The sequence below is a fragment of the Peromyscus eremicus genome, chromosome 18, assembly GCF_949786415.1.
Source record: "Peromyscus eremicus chromosome 18, PerEre_H2_v1, whole genome shotgun sequence".
Lineage (NCBI taxonomy): Eukaryota > Metazoa > Chordata > Mammalia > Rodentia > Cricetidae > Peromyscus > Peromyscus eremicus.
In genome coordinates this window covers 40140084-40156895 of record NC_081434.1, presented here as the reverse complement: position 1 = coordinate 40156895, position 16812 = coordinate 40140084, and the positions used below count along the sequence as shown (strand labels likewise).

The following is a 16812-nucleotide window of genomic DNA, read 5'->3' as shown; positions in this document are numbered from 1 at the left end:
TGGCAGCAGTGTCCTGCAGGCTTCCCTCAAGAAGGAGATGCTCTCTGCCCTGCCAAGTGTCCTGGGGAAACCCGACTAAAGCGCTTGTGCATGCCAAGGGTGGTTGCCCCTAGGATTCTGTTTTTATTTATTTTTTCTTCCTTATTCTTCATTACCTACCTGTGGGTGGTGGGTCTGTGGTGGGGTCTGCATAGTGTGGAACGAAGTGCCCTGGGCCAGGGGATACAGTGAGGTTTGGGGTTCAAGAGCTACTTCACGTTCTCAGTGAGTCCCCGTTTGGTATCCTGTGGAGCGGACAGCCTTTACTTTTACCACGTATTCTAGTAATGTTCCCCTTTCTGTTGTTAGACCTTTCCGGAAGGTGAACGAGAAAGGTGTCTTACTCTGGGATAAAATCCACAAGCTTCAGAAAGGCCAGATCTACAAGCAGGTATCTGTGCTTGCCTGTCCTTCCTCCTGCTCTGCTCTGCAGTCAGCACTCGTAGGGCTGTGGGTACTGAGACTGTCCAGGCGCTTGGCACGGTCCATCCTTGACGACTGCGTATAATTAGATGGTAAAACTTAGGCCAAAGTCAATGTCTTTGCAGTCTGCTGGTATTTATTTACATTAACTCAAAGTTGACTCTTTTTAAAAATAACATTTAAAGCATTACCCTCTATAAAATGTAAAGTGTCAGTAGTAAACCTTGGAGATTTCTCTTTGAGGAGCATTAATCTTGGTCTATTATTCACCCAACGTATTTCCTGCTGAGACACATTTTTTTTTACATTTTTTTATTATTATTTTCATGTGCAGTTTTAAACATGTTGGCATCATCATATAAGGCTGTCAGGAGATTGGGCCTTGTTGATCATTTTTACGTCACTGGAGTTGTTTTCTTTCTAGAACATTCTTGGTGGGTTTGTAATAGCCTGCTAGATTTAACATTGAATGTGTTCTCTAGGCCTTGAAAAATTAGTTTGAATTCAGGCATTTTACTTCTAACAACTTAGAAGATTTAGATGTGGCTAATAAAACTCCCTGTAAGAATGTTTTCAGAGTAGGTGAGGTTGTGAATGATCATGGCATTGGCGGAGGGAATCAACTGTGGTAATTACAATAAAATTAAAAGTCATTTATAGGAAATGATGGTCTCAGCAAGAGGCTTATGTAATCTGAAATGTTGTTGGAGACAGTCTCACAGTGTAGCCCTAGCTAGCCTGGAATGTGTTGGCTAGGCTGGCCTTGAACTCACAGAGATCCCCCTAACTCTGCCTCCTGAGTGCTGGGATTAAAGTCGTGCACCATCATGCCTGACTATGAAATTTTTTTAGAGTACATGTGGTTTTAGCTTTGTATGTTGATGTTTAAAATAAGTCCTAAGAGTTAAAAACAATGTTTGTAAGTTTTGAAGCATAGGTGTTGTAGACCATGGGCTACTGGGTTTCCGACATGTAATGATCTATATTCCTCTTTTATTATAGGGCAATCTGTATGAATTTTTGAAGCTCACCGGATGGAGAGGCTCCAAAGTGCTATATTTTGGTGACCACATATACAGTGACCTGGCGGTGAGGAGCCTGCTTCCCTCAGTGGGGATGGCCGTGTTCTTTCACTGAGTAGGGTGTTCTCTTTCTAGTGACATCATTTTTATGCTTTCCTTAGAAACTAGGAGGGGGTCACAGTTTTGAATGGCTCACTTATACAAACAGGAAAGATGGGAGTTGTGGAAAGATAGCTTTTTTTTTTTTTTAAAATAACAAAACTGATACCTTGGCCTGCTGTGAACTCAAGGGGTTGAGACATGTGAAATAAAAATGCATTCAAGTGTCCTCGCATTATCTGACCACTTTAGGCTTGAGGTCCTGTGGTTCCCTGTAGCCCAGAGGGCCTGGTGGATGGTAATGTCCCCCAGAGGTCTGGCAAGCACTGCAGTGTTGAGTGGGACACTCCCTGCACATGTGCAGTGCTGGGAATTGACCCCCAGCCTCGTGCATGCCAGGCAAGTGCTCGACCACGGATCTCCATTCCGGTCCTTGTGTTTCTGAGACTGCATCACATGTGTGTAGCTCAAGCTGTCCTGGAAATCTAGTGCTGGACAGTGGGGTGCTAGGACTCCAGGGGCACCTCACTCAGCATGTGAGGACCATTTAGAGCATTTTGGTTGAGTCTTTCCCTGTCCCTGACCTCACAGACTGTGGTTTTTTTTTTTTCACAGACCATGGTTAGTGGTTCCATACCACCACCACCCCAACTTGCCCCCCAATCTCTGAAGCAGCTGTGAATCACAGCCATTATTCCAGAACAGAAACTTTCTCCGGGTGAACTGGGCAAAGCCTGGGGCCAAATTGGTTTTAATTAAGTGTAATTCATCGCATTCAACTTGGTTAATAACTAACCATTACAATGTTAGTAATGAGAGTGATTGAGCGAATACCTCCCTTGTCTGGGAGAGGTAACACACTGTTGAGTTCTGGGGGACTGATGTTGGCATCCCGTGGTCTTTGTCATCAGGATCTGACGCTGAAGCATGGCTGGCGTACTGGAGCCATCATCCCCGAGCTGCGGTCCGAGCTCAGAATCATGAACACGGAGCAGTACATTCAGACCATGACCTGGCTGCAGACCTTGACTGGGCTCCTGGAGCAGATGCAGGTTGGGGTGTTGTCTTTGTTTTTTTTTTCTCTCTCTCTTTTAAACCTAAAGATAATTACCGAACAAAACGATGTCCTGTATTTTCTGTGTAGTTATGAAGTATAAGGTTTAAGTAGTCCTCAGCGGACTGTAGAGCTGCTAGTGATTATTTTGTCCTTTCCTCTTGATGGGACCTTTACACATGTTCCTGACAGCCATTTCAAGAGCCTTTGCAGGGTTTTAAAGGCAGGTGCTGTTTTTGGTCCTCTGTTGGTGAAAATTTGCCCACCAATTCCCACTCAGTTATCCTCGGCCACCCTCCTTGCCTTTAGAGTACCAGGGGACTTCCCTGCACTGGCCTCAGTTTCCCCATCTGTAAAATGGAGGGTCTTTAGGAATGAACATGCCAATCTAGCCACCTAAGAGTCGCAAAGCAAGTTGGGATCCTGGGTGAGCTTCAGTGGCACTGTGATTAGCTGCTTTCCCGAGTTCAGTGGCAAGTCATGCAGCCAGCTTGGGGCAATCATGCAGCCAGTCTGGGGCAGTTAAGACAGGATGCCTTTGTTATGCTTATTTCCTAGCCCAAGCTGTTGTCCCTCTGTGGTAGCTGTGACCGCTTCTCAGGGCTTTTCTCACCCCATCTCATGAACCACTGTGCAGCTCAACCGGCCATGCTGTCTGTGTGAGTGAGTGAGATGCTTTTAGGTTAAGATGGCCACTCTTGGCTGGCACACCTGCAGCCTCTGGTCATGGCCCGCTGCCCACAGATCCTCCTGCCAAGCTTCGAGGAGAGGCAGGCCAGGCCGTGTCCTCTCTCCCAGGGTGCACATTCCAGTGCATGGGGCCCCACACGTCCTCCAGGCCTGGGTTCTTGCTAGGCCCCGGAGACCTTGGCTCTTCTGATTGGGGTTTGTTTTGCTTTCTTTACCGTGTGTGCTGTGAGGTGGTTTTCTAAAAATATCGGCTGTCAAGTCTGGCCTCATGCTGCTGACCCTGCGCCGCCTGTCACATGGCGGTAGTTTTCCTTACGTGCCCGCCGTTGTGCCAAGGACTTGCATGGCACACAGCATCAGTCACAGCTGTTCCATGTGTGCAGGTGCAACCTTTTCATTTTAGTAAGGAAGCTGGGTTTTGAGAGGCTAGTGACGTGACTGAGGTCACAAAATGGTACAGGGAGGCTCAGCTTCAGGCTTGTGATGCCTGTGTCTGGGCTGCCCAGCACCACCCTGGGGTGCTTCCGCCTTGGCGGTTGTCAGGTGGGGCTAAGCCTCTGCCATAGTCTTATTTGTGGGTTCTCTTTCTGTGTTTTTATTTTAGTTGCCTGTGGTTAAGTGGTTAAAAAATATGAAGTGGGAAATTTCAGAAATAAACAATTCATAAGTTTTAAATAATGTTTATAGTATATTGTTAAAGCTATTGTTTTATCATTAGTTATTAATCTCTTATTTTGTACCTGATTTAAAAATTGATCTTCGTTATAGGTATGCACACATAGGAAAAACAGTCTATTGATAGTGCCCACGATTTAGGTTATGGGTTTGGGGACCATCTCCCTGAGGATGGCTCCAGTGACTGAGCATCTGGTCAAATGCTCAAGCGGCCTGCGTGTACTGACTCAGTGACTGCATCCAGTTGGCTCTGGAAACAGGTCTTGTTTATTTTTCCTCTGACCCTGGAAAATGCTTGAGAGCTAAGGTAGCATTGAAAAGATGTCTGTGACGTACAGAACGATCACACAAGACATAGACTAGGGAAGTAAAAGAGGAGTTGGTGTGTGTGTTTCCACCCTGATTTTATAGGAGAGGAAACAGGCTCAGAGCTAAGGGAACTTTTCCAGTTACAGCATAGTCTGCAGCCTGGAGCCGGCTGGACGTGAGGTCTGACTGATGTAAGGCTGGGCCTTGTGTTCATTTCCTCCTCTCCAAACTCTGGGGTATGTGTCCAGTGATTCCCTGAGCTCAGCGGAGAAATCCCTGGGGCTGGCCTTACACCAGCAGGACCCTCTGGCTCCGGTCTTCACCTGCCTGCTGCATCCCCTCAAGCTCTGTTGGGTGTGGGTACCACATATCAAAGGGTGGGGCTGACCAGTTAAACATACGCAGATGAGTGCCTTTCCTCACTGCCCTACCATGTTTTTCCATTGAGCTGATGACTCGTGCTTCTGGAACTTTCCTGCAGTGATTATTTTCAGAATATGTAGACCATTATTAAGAAAATGTGTCCTGTGAGATTGGGTTTAATTTGGGGAAGAGCAGCAGGGAGTCATTTGGACTTAAGTCTGATGAATTAAGCAGAAGAACATAACTTTTGGATTTAAAAAAGTGACTATAAGGAATAATTCCTTGGTCATGACTAACGGTGAGAGCTGGTGTCTGTAGACCTTTGCAAGGGCCTTCAGGCCACATGTGGCAAATTTCTTCGAAGGCCAGAGAGTGCATATAGTAGGGTGTGTGGGCTGTGTCATAAGCACTCAGTTTTTCTCAGCACAGCCATGGACAGTGCCAGCAAACCGCTGCAGCTGTCCCAGTCAGCCATGGATGCTGAAATACAGCTCTCATCCCATTTCCATGTGTGATGAAATGATTCTTTTGTTTCCCAGCCATTTCATAGAGAGCACCTGTCTGTCAGCTCACTAGCGGACTGTAGAATGGGTATTGCCTGGATCTGGCTTCCTGGTGTTGGCCACTGGGTGACCTGCTTGCAGCATCCTGTGCAGACAAAGGGGGTGGGGCAGATGGGCTAGCCAACCTGCGCTTTGCCCACAAAGAGCTGACTATATTGAGTGACAGCTTTGGGGACAAAGAATGACTGAGAGCCTGTGGGTTTCTGGTCAGTCTTCCCATGCTAACTGCTCATTCTGGAGGAAGTGAAGTAAGTAATAATAATAAGTAATTGCATAACGTTTAATACATAATGAAATAACAATAAGTAATATTGTGATTAATAATTAATAGACCAAAATATTTTAAAGTAGACTTTAGATACTTGAGGCTTGTTTGACAGAGTGTGCCTTGTAGGGAACAGACCTGGAGAAGGGACAGCACAGGAGAGGTAGGTTTTCTCAAACAGGGATGAGCACGATTAGGTGCTGATGACGGGAGCCTCAGTGATGGAGAAAGTCTTGGAGGGTGGCCACGGTCAGGCCCAAGAAGGGCTGCATCCGGACGCAGAGCCACAGAGCTGGCGTCCCTGCTCTGGGGATGCTGCCTTTCTTTGTGTTTCGCTTCAACAACCCATGGTCATGGGCTCCTGGAGACCACCCATCATCCTTGAATGCCCTCTAAGCTCAGGACCAGAGTTGGAGAGACGGTTCGCTGGATAAAGGTGCTTGTCACCAAGTGTGATGTCACGAGTTCAGTTCTGGGAGCCCAGAAGAGAGCCTAGTCCTGCAAGCTGTCCCTGACCTCTTACCTCCACATGCTGAGACATATGCGCCCTCTCTCCAAGTAGATAAAATGTTAAAACAACAACAACAACAACAACAACAGACCTAGAAAGAAAATCAGGGCGGGTAGAAAAGCAGAGGCTGGCATCCAAGTGGAGTGCACGCGCTGTCCGCTCCATATCTGGTGAAGCTGGCTCTTTCTGTCTACAGAGCCTGCCCTGGGCTCCATCTGAGGCTGGAGTGGAGAGAATTGGCATGGCTTCTAGTTACTTTGACAGGAGATAAAGTAGAGTAATTTTGGCGATTCTCAGCCTCGTCTCTACTCCCGAGATTCTTCCCTCTTCCAAGTGTGGCCCTGTCCCATGGGCTCTGGGACCAACACTTTTTTCCTGCAGTTCCTGAGACCGAGGTGCCAGCAGTCACTGTTGGTAAGGCCTGGCTTTACCTGGTGGCCTCATGTGGTAGAGAGGTTAGAGAACTCTGATCTTTCCTATCAGGACACTGATGTCGTTGATAAGAACCTCACACGTGAGTTAATTACCTCGCTAAGGCCAGAGCCTCTGATGCCATCATGACCTTGGAGGTTAGCATTTCTGCCTGGGAGTGTTGGAGGGATGCAAGCACACTATCTCTAATGAGCTCCTTCCAGGGGCCTAGTTTATGGATTAAGATGGATTGTGGCCCGAGTTGAGGCTCAAGTTTTTTCTTAAAGATTGTGGTGTCACATTGTTTGGCTATGGCCTGTTCCCACAGTGGCTGCCATCTTCTCTCTCTCTCTTGTGTCTTCAGTATCTGTCATAGGAAGGCCTGGTACTCGGTGGGTACTGAATAAACACACACACACACACACACACACACACACACACACACACACACACACACAGATTTTACATGTATAGAAATTCCTTGAGGTGTCCTATGGATTTTATCTCTAAATTCTGTGGTGGGTGATTTGTTAATTTAAAATATGAACACCAAGGCTGGAGAGAGAGCTCAGGAGTTAAGAGCACTGGCTGCTCTTGCAGAGGTCTCAGGTCGGATTCTTAGCACCCACATGGCACCTGTAACTATAGTCCCTGGGTATCTGATGCTCTTCTGGTCACTGTGGGTGCTGCATGCATGTGATGCACAGACATACAAACACGTCTATGGTACCCTCATCAAAGCTCACAGCGGTGCTGGCTCAGTGACCTGGTGCATTAGTAGAGCTCAGTTAGGATATTTTCAGTGACAGCTGCTTCCTGGCTTGGACAGATATTAGGCAGGAAACCCAAGTCTTAGGCTCAGCTGGGACGGGTTTTGTCTGATTGACTGTTGAACTGGGCAGATGTGACAAACAGGGTTTGGCTCTCATGGGGAGGCAGGTGGTTCGCTGTGAGTCTTGTCCTCTGAGTCCTAAGGTTACCCCGTGGTCATGAATGAGGTAGTGCCACGTGTCCCCCTGGTCATGAGTGCCCTGACTCTGGCTCCACTGTTGCTGTTTAGCAGTGAGGACCTTGGTGAGGAGCCACATACCTCTGTGGCTGTCACTTTCTTTCTGCCACTGGCTCAGATTTTGACTCATCAGACAACCCTTCCCATGTCCTTGTCATCAAGGCTAGTGTGACATTAGGGATATAAAAATTGGGAGTATCCGAGTCCTGTTGTCCTGCGTAAGTCAAACATTTCAGTGCTGATTTCCAGATGTCGTGGGCTTAGAATCCGTGGGTGTGCTGCCACGTGTACCGTGCCCACTTCTCGGCCACTGTGTTGACACCCAGGGAGGACGGGCAGTAGGCATCACGGACTGTGTATTGATCCTGTAATACATGGGTGTAATGGGCATGGCAAACACACCGTATGTGGATGTACATGTGTTATACATAACCTTTAGTAACAGTTTCATGGCTTCATAATTTTACATCTTAATTTGTGAAGCTACATTCTTCTTAGATTTATCTATCGTGTGTGTGTGTGTGTGTGTGTGTGTGTGTGTGTGTGTGTGTGCGCGCGCGCGCGCCAAGACGCCAGGCTTTCACTTGGGAAAATGCATTACTTCTCACAAGTGCTACTTAAGGAGTAAGATTCCTTCAGGAAAAGTTTCCCATTAAGAAATTCTTACTGCTAATGAGTTTGCTTGGAACCAAAGCCCTGGCTTATGTCCCTGCAGGTCCACAGAGATGCTGAGTCACAGCTGGTTTTGCAGGAGTGGAAAAAGGAGAGGAAGGAGATGAGGTAAGAGCATCATAGTCACCACCTGTGAATGCCGACCCTCGCTTTGGTGTGCTCTGTGTGTCTGAGGTGACATCGGGAAACCAGGTGTGACCGTGACTCCTGAGTATCCAGGATCACTTCTCTGCTAGCTGTGATCCCCATCTGTCCTCTGCCCTTGCCATTGGAAGCCTTAGGGGGGAGGTGGCTTTATCTCTTTCTCTTCCCTGCCTTGACTGGAGCCCAGTGGTTGGTGGCTGTCCGCACATGTGGCTGTTGGGACTGTGCTGGGACTGGGCTCTGGACACAGGGACCCTGCCTGCTGTTTCAGGAATGCGCACCCAGCCTTTCTTGGTCCAGAAAGCCTTCCTGTTGTCACAGGTTTCATGAGCGTGTCCTTAGGGAACAGTTGTCCACAGGAGCCTTGGTGACAACCGTGCTTCTTATGATTGGTGCTTTCACACTCTCTGCGAACTGTGTGTGGTTGTTCCTACCCCCTGGCAGAGCCTGAGATCTGGAAACGGGTTGTTTCTGGGGCTCTAGTCCCTGAGCAGTGGCAGCTTGACTTGACAAGGGATGTTGTTGAAGATTGTGCAGCAGCCAAGCCTGTATTGAGTCCCATCCTGCCTCTTCCTCAGCCCATTGGCTGGCTCAGGCTTATTCTGACTTGATTCTTTTGCTATAAAAATGTGGAGGAGAGGGAAAGTGGGAAAAGGAGACAATGGGATTGACTTCAGGGCCCGTCTCTGAAGGCCTGGGGTCCACGGTGCGCGGGTCACTCACTTCCAGGAACCTAGAATGGCTTGATAAGGAAGCACCTCACCTGCCACAGATTTCCTGTTGGCTCCACACCTCTAACATCGACAGGTCTTTTTCTTTTGGTTTTTCTTCTCTTAGTATTATTTAGATTTTTTTAATGTGCAGGAGTGTTTTGCTTACATATGTGTCTGTGCAGCTCGTGCATGCCTTGTGTCCATGGAGGTCAGACGGGGACATCACATCCCCTGGAACTGGAGTTCTGGACAGTTGTGGGCTGCCGAGTGGGGGTTGGGAATCCTCTCGTAACCACTGAGCCGTCCTTCCAGCCCCTCCCCCTCTCATCTCCACGGGGATGCTGCAGTAGAGGCTTAAGTACTGTTTGTGTTGCTCCTCTGCAGAGACCTAGTTGGGGCTTCAACAGCTGTGGCTGGTTGGTCATTGCGGCTGTCATTCTGCAGGGACAGCGGCAGCTGCTAACTCCCGAGGGGTTTTCATGCACAGCTGTGCAAAGGAGTTATTCGGTTGCTGTATCTGTAACTGACTGCGCCATTCGGATGGCGTTACTCATTTTGCTGAATAGTCCGTGTGTGGAGGATGTTGACTGAGCTGAGACTGCACAGAGGTCTTGTTGCAGAGGCCTGCCTCGGCCTGGGTGACTGAGGATGCTCTGGGCTAGGCTGCAAGGGAGCGTGCAGAGCATTGGAAGGCCTGTCATGGAGGGTGGTGACTAACGTAATAATCCGTAGTTCTTCCATGGGAAGACTTGAGGGTTTACAGTTTTTTATTTCTCTACCTTGCTTAGTTCTTGGTCTAGAAACACAGAGAATTATTTGTTTGAGTTCCTCTGAAACAGCTCTGCCTGCTCTGATTGGCACACAGTGCGTGTGTTTGGGGAGCATGCAATTCACACTGCAGCCTCAAAGCAGTGCTTTTAACTGCCATTAAGTGGGGAATGTGACCAGCTGTTTGAGAGATGGCCTGACAGATGATGTTTTGTGGTTTTTTGTTTGTTTTGTAAGACAGGGTCTCACTGTGTAGCCCAGGCTGGCTTCTGATCTTCTCCCCTCAGGCCCCTGGTGCTGAGGTTACAGGTATGGGTCCCATACCTACCTCACACCGTTTTTTCTTGGTAATTAGGTCTGCTCTTGGCTAACTGGCTACTTTTTCTTTCCAGTAGCTTTTTGTTTTAAATATATTTTTACTTCAGTAGTTAAAAAAAAGAATCTTTTTAAAACCTTTCTCTGTTACTTTGTTTTTATTTCTTGACACTTCAGAGAAATGACCAAAAGCTTCTTCAACGCCCAGTTCGGGAGCTTGTTCCGCACAGACCAGAACCCGACCTACTTCCTGAGGCGCCTGTCGAGGTTCGCTGACATCTACATGGCCTCTCTCAGCTGCCTGCTGAACTATGACGTCCACCACACGTTCTACCCCAGGAGGACTCCCCTGCAGCATGAGCTCCCCGCATGGTCGGACAGCCCGTCTGCCTTCAAAGCCCCGCTGCTGCAGCAGGCTCAGGCCAAGTAATCTGTGTCTGCCTGAGGAAAAAGCCAGAAGCAGCCACGGCCCCACAGAGGGCCCAGTGGGCCTGAGTTGCTCTCCCAAAGAGTCAGATAACACCTTTGGTATTTTTTTCTACCTTACCGCAAATACTGTCCTGTCCAGGGGGAGACAGGAGCGGGCCGCCTGGGTCGGGTCCTCTACACACAGCGTCGAAACACGGATGCTGCCTCGTTTACTCTGGAACCAACAGCAGGCCTTCTGAGACAAGCGAGACCGCTTGATGCTGTCTGTGTTCAGCGGGTCAAGAGAGGACACGTCTTGATCCTGCGAGACATTTCTTGGGTGTTTACAGGCAGAGCACTGGGGACTGGGAGGGCACAGGGACATCTGCAGCCAGTTCCCGGTCCTCTGGTCCTAGGCTTTTGCAGACTTCTACACGTTGCTCCGAGAGACCACAGCCTCCCAGAATGACTTTGTTGAGGAAGAACAAGAATTGGTCCTCAGTGTGAACTTGCTTTGCCTGCCCTGAGCTGCCGACGGGGTGATGGGCGGATTCCCTCCTCCCCTGGGCGTGGGTGAGGAGATGGCAGCTCTGGTTAAAGTGGCCTTTAAGCTGGTGGGTCGGACATTGCAGGAGAAGAAAGGCAGCAAGGCCGTGGGGCTCCGTCCGCGGCCAGTGCAAGCCTGTGTGTAGGGCACTTGGGACACGGCAGCTCGCTGGTGGAATTTCACATTTAATGCCAAGAGCCAAGCTCACGAGGGGCATCTCTTCCTCCCTCCCCCCTCTGGGGGCGGCAGAATCCTTTATTATGTCTGCTTTGTGGTATCTTTGAACATATTTGATGCCCCGAGGGCCACAGCAATGGCAGTCGTTAGAGGACACAGTCCTGTTTAAATGGTTTCATTGTGAATGCCACGCGAGTCCTCGTGGCTAGATCAGCCTGGTCCCATGTGGCCCGGCTCATTTTAAGCTTTTGCGCGAATGTGGCGCTGCTGCTGCTGCCATAGCTGCTCTTCTTTCCCCTCTTCCTCCTCGCCCACTCCATTCCCCCCATCTCCAGTTAGGGTCTTGCTACGGAGCCCAGGCTGGCCTTGGACTCAATCGTCCTGCCTCAGTCTCCTGAGTGGTGAATTACAGGCACGCGACCGTGGTGTGGCATGTCGTGAATCTGAAGAACGGCACGAACACGAAGGAGGCTTGTGGCCAGCGCTCGCTAGTCGGCATCTCTACTGCGATAAGTAGATCGTCCCTGGCGGCTGACAGACTGCTCACGTGGCCTTCTGTGGGCTGTCTGCCACGCACGACACAGAAGTGACGTGGGCTGTCCAGCATCCACCGCGATGCCGTGTGTTACCATGGCGCTCCTTGATGTCTGCTGTGCTGACCATCGTCACGAAGCTGACCCTTCAGACCCCCTCCTCCCGTGTTGTGTTCTGAACACTGGGGTTCGGTGTTCTGCTTTTTAAGGACAGGATGGGCATTTTTCTGTTCCCTTGTTTTCCCCAGTGTTAGCCACCAGGGGCTTTTGGCAGCTGGCACCTAACGCCAGCAGGTGATGCCCAGCACCGCTCAGATGCTGCTCAGGATGCCCCTGACTTGTGCTTTGTAGGCACAGAATGACTTTTTGGTCTATTCAGATATCCTTCAGTATAGACTAGATGCCAGTTCCGGGTGGAGGGGGCGTTGTTTACTCAAGAATGAAGTACAACTGCTTTCTTGAATGCCTACCGCAGGTGACCTAAGCCTTGGGGGAAAAAAACATCTCCTGGGTATGAGAAGTGGATTTTACAGTCTATTCCTGTGTAGAAGGGTGACAGTCTTGGGATCCGCTGTACCATGGCCCAGCAAACAGGTAGCTGGCAGACTGCACACTCAGACCCGTGCCCTGACAGTGTGGCCTGGTGTGGCGTCCTTGTAGGAAGAACGGGAGTTTCTGCTGTGTTATTGTCCTTGTCTGGTGCAGTCAGGACAGGTTTTAACTTGTCACAGGGACTCTTGGCTGGGGTCTGACTTACTGTACTGGTGTCTTGTTTTTATGTGCTCATTGATGACAGGCTATAGATTTAAAAAGAGAGGTAGATCTTTTTCCACCTTTTAAAAAACCAAATTGTAAAGCAAACATTGTTTTTTGTTTTGTTTTGTTTTGTTTTTTGAGACAGAGTTTCTCTGTGTAGCCCTGCCTATCCTGGAACTCACTCTGTAGTCCAAGCTGGCCTTGAACTCAGAGATCCGCCTGCCTCTGCCTTCCAAGTGCTGGGATTAAAGGCGTGCGCCACCACCGCCCAGCAATAAAATTATTTTTATTATCTTTAAAATTATAGGGTTTTTTTTTTTTTTGACATTGCTTAGACTGATTTTCTAAGAATCAAGTGAACAAAAATTGACTCTAAGGGCAATCCATGCCAGTGTGATACCCAGCAAGGTTTGTGGTGCCAGCGGGGGGCTGCCTGAGCAATTTGTACTGCTGGCCTTTCCGTGAGTTCTTTTTCAGGGGAGAGCTGGCCTTAAAAATACCTTAGGTGTTGGGCTTTCGAAACTCTTGCTTTTCCTCCTAAAATAGCTCCCCCCTTCCCTCCTCCCTCCCCCTTCCTTCTCTCCCCCCCCCCACTTTCTTTCTTTTCTCTTCCCCCACCCTTCCTCCCCTTTCCTTCTTTGGCCTCTGCTCTCCCCCATCTCCGCCCCCCCCATCCTCCCTCCTCTCTCACCATTAATACATCTCCTCCTGATTATCAGCTCTCAGACTAAATTACTAGCTGCTTTGAATGCATCAGCCCTCTTATTTATTGGAAGGGAGAAGCGAAAGGCACTCAAGCCTCCTACCTAATTTAGCTTCTGGTGAATGGAATGGCTTCTCCCTCCCCTCCCCTGAGCAAGCGCTAAATACTGAAATTCCACTTTGTCTAAACACTCATTGGCTGCCAAAAACCTACTTGGGGGGCTCTTGACTAAAATGCTCAAAAGACTGAATTTGTCGAGGGGGCCAGTCGATCTGTGCTTTCCCCTTTCTCAGTGACACCCCATCCCCTCAGGGTCTCAGTATGTAGCTCTGGCTGGCCTGGAAGTCACTTTGTAGAACAGGTTGGCCTCAGAGCGTTGGGATAAAATGCATATACCACCATGCCTGGCATGGTTTCCTTTTGTTTGGAAGGGTTTTTTCCTTTCTCCTTTGTTTTCTTGTTATTTATTATGTTTATATGTTTTTGGCCAAGCTCAGCTACCCTTTCAGACCACTGATAGGTTAAGCCAAGGGAAGGAAGAGGAGTGGAGCTCTTCTTCTTTTTTCTTTTTCTTTTTCTTTTCTTTTCTTTTTTTTTTTTGAGACAGGGTTTCTCTGTGTAGTTTTGGTGCCCATCCTGGATCTCACTCTGTAGGCCAGGCTGGCCTCCGACTGGCTCTGCCTCCCAAGTGCTGGGATTAAAGGCGTGCACCACCACCGCCCAGCGATGGAGCTCTTCTAACAAGAGAACGATGTCAACTTTGCAGGCCGCTCCCATTGCGGCCCCTGTGGAAATGGGAGCACAGTTCCACTGGGATTTCATTCACCAGCACAGGCTGTGGGCTAGGTGGGGCTCTTGGCTGTGGCCTGCTTGATTCTGCTTGGGTGGCAAGATTCTTTGCTGGGAGCTTGCAGAGAAGCAGCCTCCCAGCCCGGGGACACTAGTGTAAGGTCTGGGTCAGTGTGCCGTGGCCCCTTAGGAGCCACTGTCTGCCACATGGTTCTCCATATGGCCAGTGTACTGTGTCTGCAGTACCTGCCAAGATTGCATCCCCATGTGCATTTGAGCTGCCTGTTTAGCTGGGCCCAGGACGGAGGGCTATCATCCCAGCTGCTGGGCGTGGCTTCTGGCTGATGCGTTGCTCTTGGAGAAATTCCCTGATGCACAGCCCTGCCTTGTCCCAGATCACACGCCTTTCCTGTATGGATGTATGATCCATGACTGTTCCATGTGACGGTACTCCGGCCTCTCCAACACTTGGGACAGTTCCAGAGCTCCCTCTGGGGCCACCAAGACCTCCTTGTACTTGCCTTGCATTTCAGAACCCATTCTACCCACTGGTCCGCCCCTTCCCTTCCCAGATGCTGCTCCCAGCAGTAGTCCATGTAAGACCCTCCTGCATGAAGCATTTGTTCCCAATCCTCCCTCAACAGTGCTCCTGTGTTTTCTGTTAACGCAAGCTTGCGCTCCAGTGTAGTACTTGTGTAGTGGAATGATAGAGTGTGCCTGTGTGGTATCGGGCACAGTAAGTGCAAAGTAGGTTGACTATTTATTTGGAATGTGAACTTGCTATTTATTCTACATGTTGATTGTATATGTTGTGATAATGAGCTTACAGTCAAATAAAAGCTTGAGCTGTATCTCCTGGTTTGTGGCACCCTTAGTTGCATGTACTTAAGTCAGTTGCAAAACATGGTTCCCCCCCAGGATTTGAGGTTGTTCTGCTAAGAGAAATCAAAGGTTCAAAAATAAAATACAACCCTAGGGTTGGGAGTGCAGCTCCCTGGTAGAGTGCTTACCCAGCATGCTTGAGGCCTCAAGTTTGAATCCCAGAACCTCAAAAGCAGCAATCTAATGGACCCACAGAAGGGGACTGAGAAAGGGTGAAATGTAGATTGTTTCTGGGGCTTTAAGACTGGAGGTCCTGGACAGAACTTGTGTGAGCTCTGCAGGCAGTGGGAGTGTGTGTAGGTGTGGGGGTGGGTAGGGTGCACCATACTGGGGAACAAGAAGTGGCAGTCACCTGTTTGCTTATAGTCATTCACCTGGAAGCTGGGACAAGCTAAGGAAATACGGAATTGAGAAGTATTAAGAAAATTTTCACTGGGCCGTGGTGGTGTACGCCTTTAATCCCAGCACTCGGGAGGCAGAGGCAGGTGGATCTCTGAGTTCAAGGCCAGCCTGGTCTACAGAGAGAGCACCAGGACAGCCAAGGCTTACATAGAGAAAACCTGTGTAGAAACAAACAAACAACAAACAATAAAAATTTGCTTCTGGGTTTGGATAAGTTTATAAATATTTCGAATGCCTTATTTTAACGTCTTGTCTGTGACACTTCCCTCTTCCTGTGCTGAATGAACCCTCATCTGTGTCCCCACAGTCCCCAGTGTGATCACTTATGTTTCTGTTGTGATGATGGATGTCTCAGAGCTACCAGCTAGTCTGTCCTACACTTGTTGTTTTGGGGTGCTTTCCTGGAAATGTGGTATTGCTCCTTCATGATGTGTTGTCCCAAAGGTAGTGGTGACTTTGTCCTCTGCAGAGAACTGGGACAGCTTTAGTTCCCTGGGGTTGAGAGAGCTTACAAGACATTTTATGGCTTCCAGAACTTTAGACTTGACTCATCAAACCTCTGATGGAATAGAATGATGTGATTTGGGGTTTACAGGCAAGAGAGGGGAGCCTGAGGTCTGTTCACCCCAGCCTTCCACTCTGTCCCCCATAGTGACTCCATCATGCTGACACTGTGCCCTTCTGCTAGCTGGTGCTTGGATGTTACAGAGATGGCCGTTACAGTGTGCTGAGTGTGAGCAACTGTCCACAGGGAGAAAGGAGCAGGATTTTATAGTAGATTGGAATCTTCATCTCAAGTCCATAGATGCTGAGTTTGCTGACGCTCGGCTCATGGAGACAGACAGAGAGAGCCTCAGTTCAGTCCAGTCCCAGAAGTTATGTCACCTGAGGCTGCTCTCAGTCGATCTGGACCTCCACTGCTTATCTGTAAAAGTGACTCCCCAGCTCCCCAGTCTCAAGAAAACCATTTTAGCACAGTTGAGTATGGTGGCTTAGGCCCATGGTCCCAGCACTCTGGAGGCCAAAGCAGGGGAATCTGGACTTGAAGGCCAGCCTGGGCTATACAGAGAGGAGAGGGAAGGAGGCGGAAGCAGGGTGAGGGAAGCACAGTATGCTGTGGTCCAGGTGCAAATAACACCTCATTTTCTAATGATTTCAAGATACATTAGTGCACATAGCAATGCTGCATCTTTTAGGGGTGTGTTGCATGGGTACACCTCAGCTCGGTCACATCAGATGATGGACATTTCGGTGGTTCTGCTTTTGGGCTGTTATGAACAATGCCACCATGAGTACATGTGAGTCTATGTGGACATGTTTTTCATTTCTCTTGGGTATACACCAGTGAGAGGTAGTTCTGGTTCTGTGGGAACCCTGTTGGACTGTCTGAGGAGCCCTGAGACTCCCACAGTACCTCCACTTTACATTCCCACCAGCCGAGCATGGGGTCCCAGTGCTCTGCATCCTCACCAATGCTTGTCTTCTGATGGACCATTTGGTCATTGCTCTCCTAGCGGGTGTGAGGTGGGGTCTCATTGGCTTAAAGGAAATGCAAGGAAGCAAAACTAAA

At 49.0% G+C, this 16812-nt stretch overlaps 1 protein-coding gene across 1 annotated transcript in view; it reads left to right on the top strand.

The window, feature by feature from the left end:
• The window catches only part of Nt5dc3 (5'-nucleotidase domain containing 3), a 53567-nt gene extending 41805 nt beyond the window's left edge, over positions 1-11762 (top strand). Inside the window, exons 10-14 of the mRNA XM_059245597.1 lie at positions 349-430; positions 1465-1551; positions 2495-2635; positions 8149-8213; positions 10223-11762. Coding sequence (XP_059101580.1) covers positions 349-430; positions 1465-1551; positions 2495-2635; positions 8149-8213; positions 10223-10475 — 628 coding nt within the window. The 3' untranslated portion in view covers positions 10476-11762. The remainder of the gene's footprint in view (positions 1-348; positions 431-1464; positions 1552-2494; positions 2636-8148; positions 8214-10222) is intronic.
• Positions 11763-16812: the final 5050 nt, after the last annotated feature.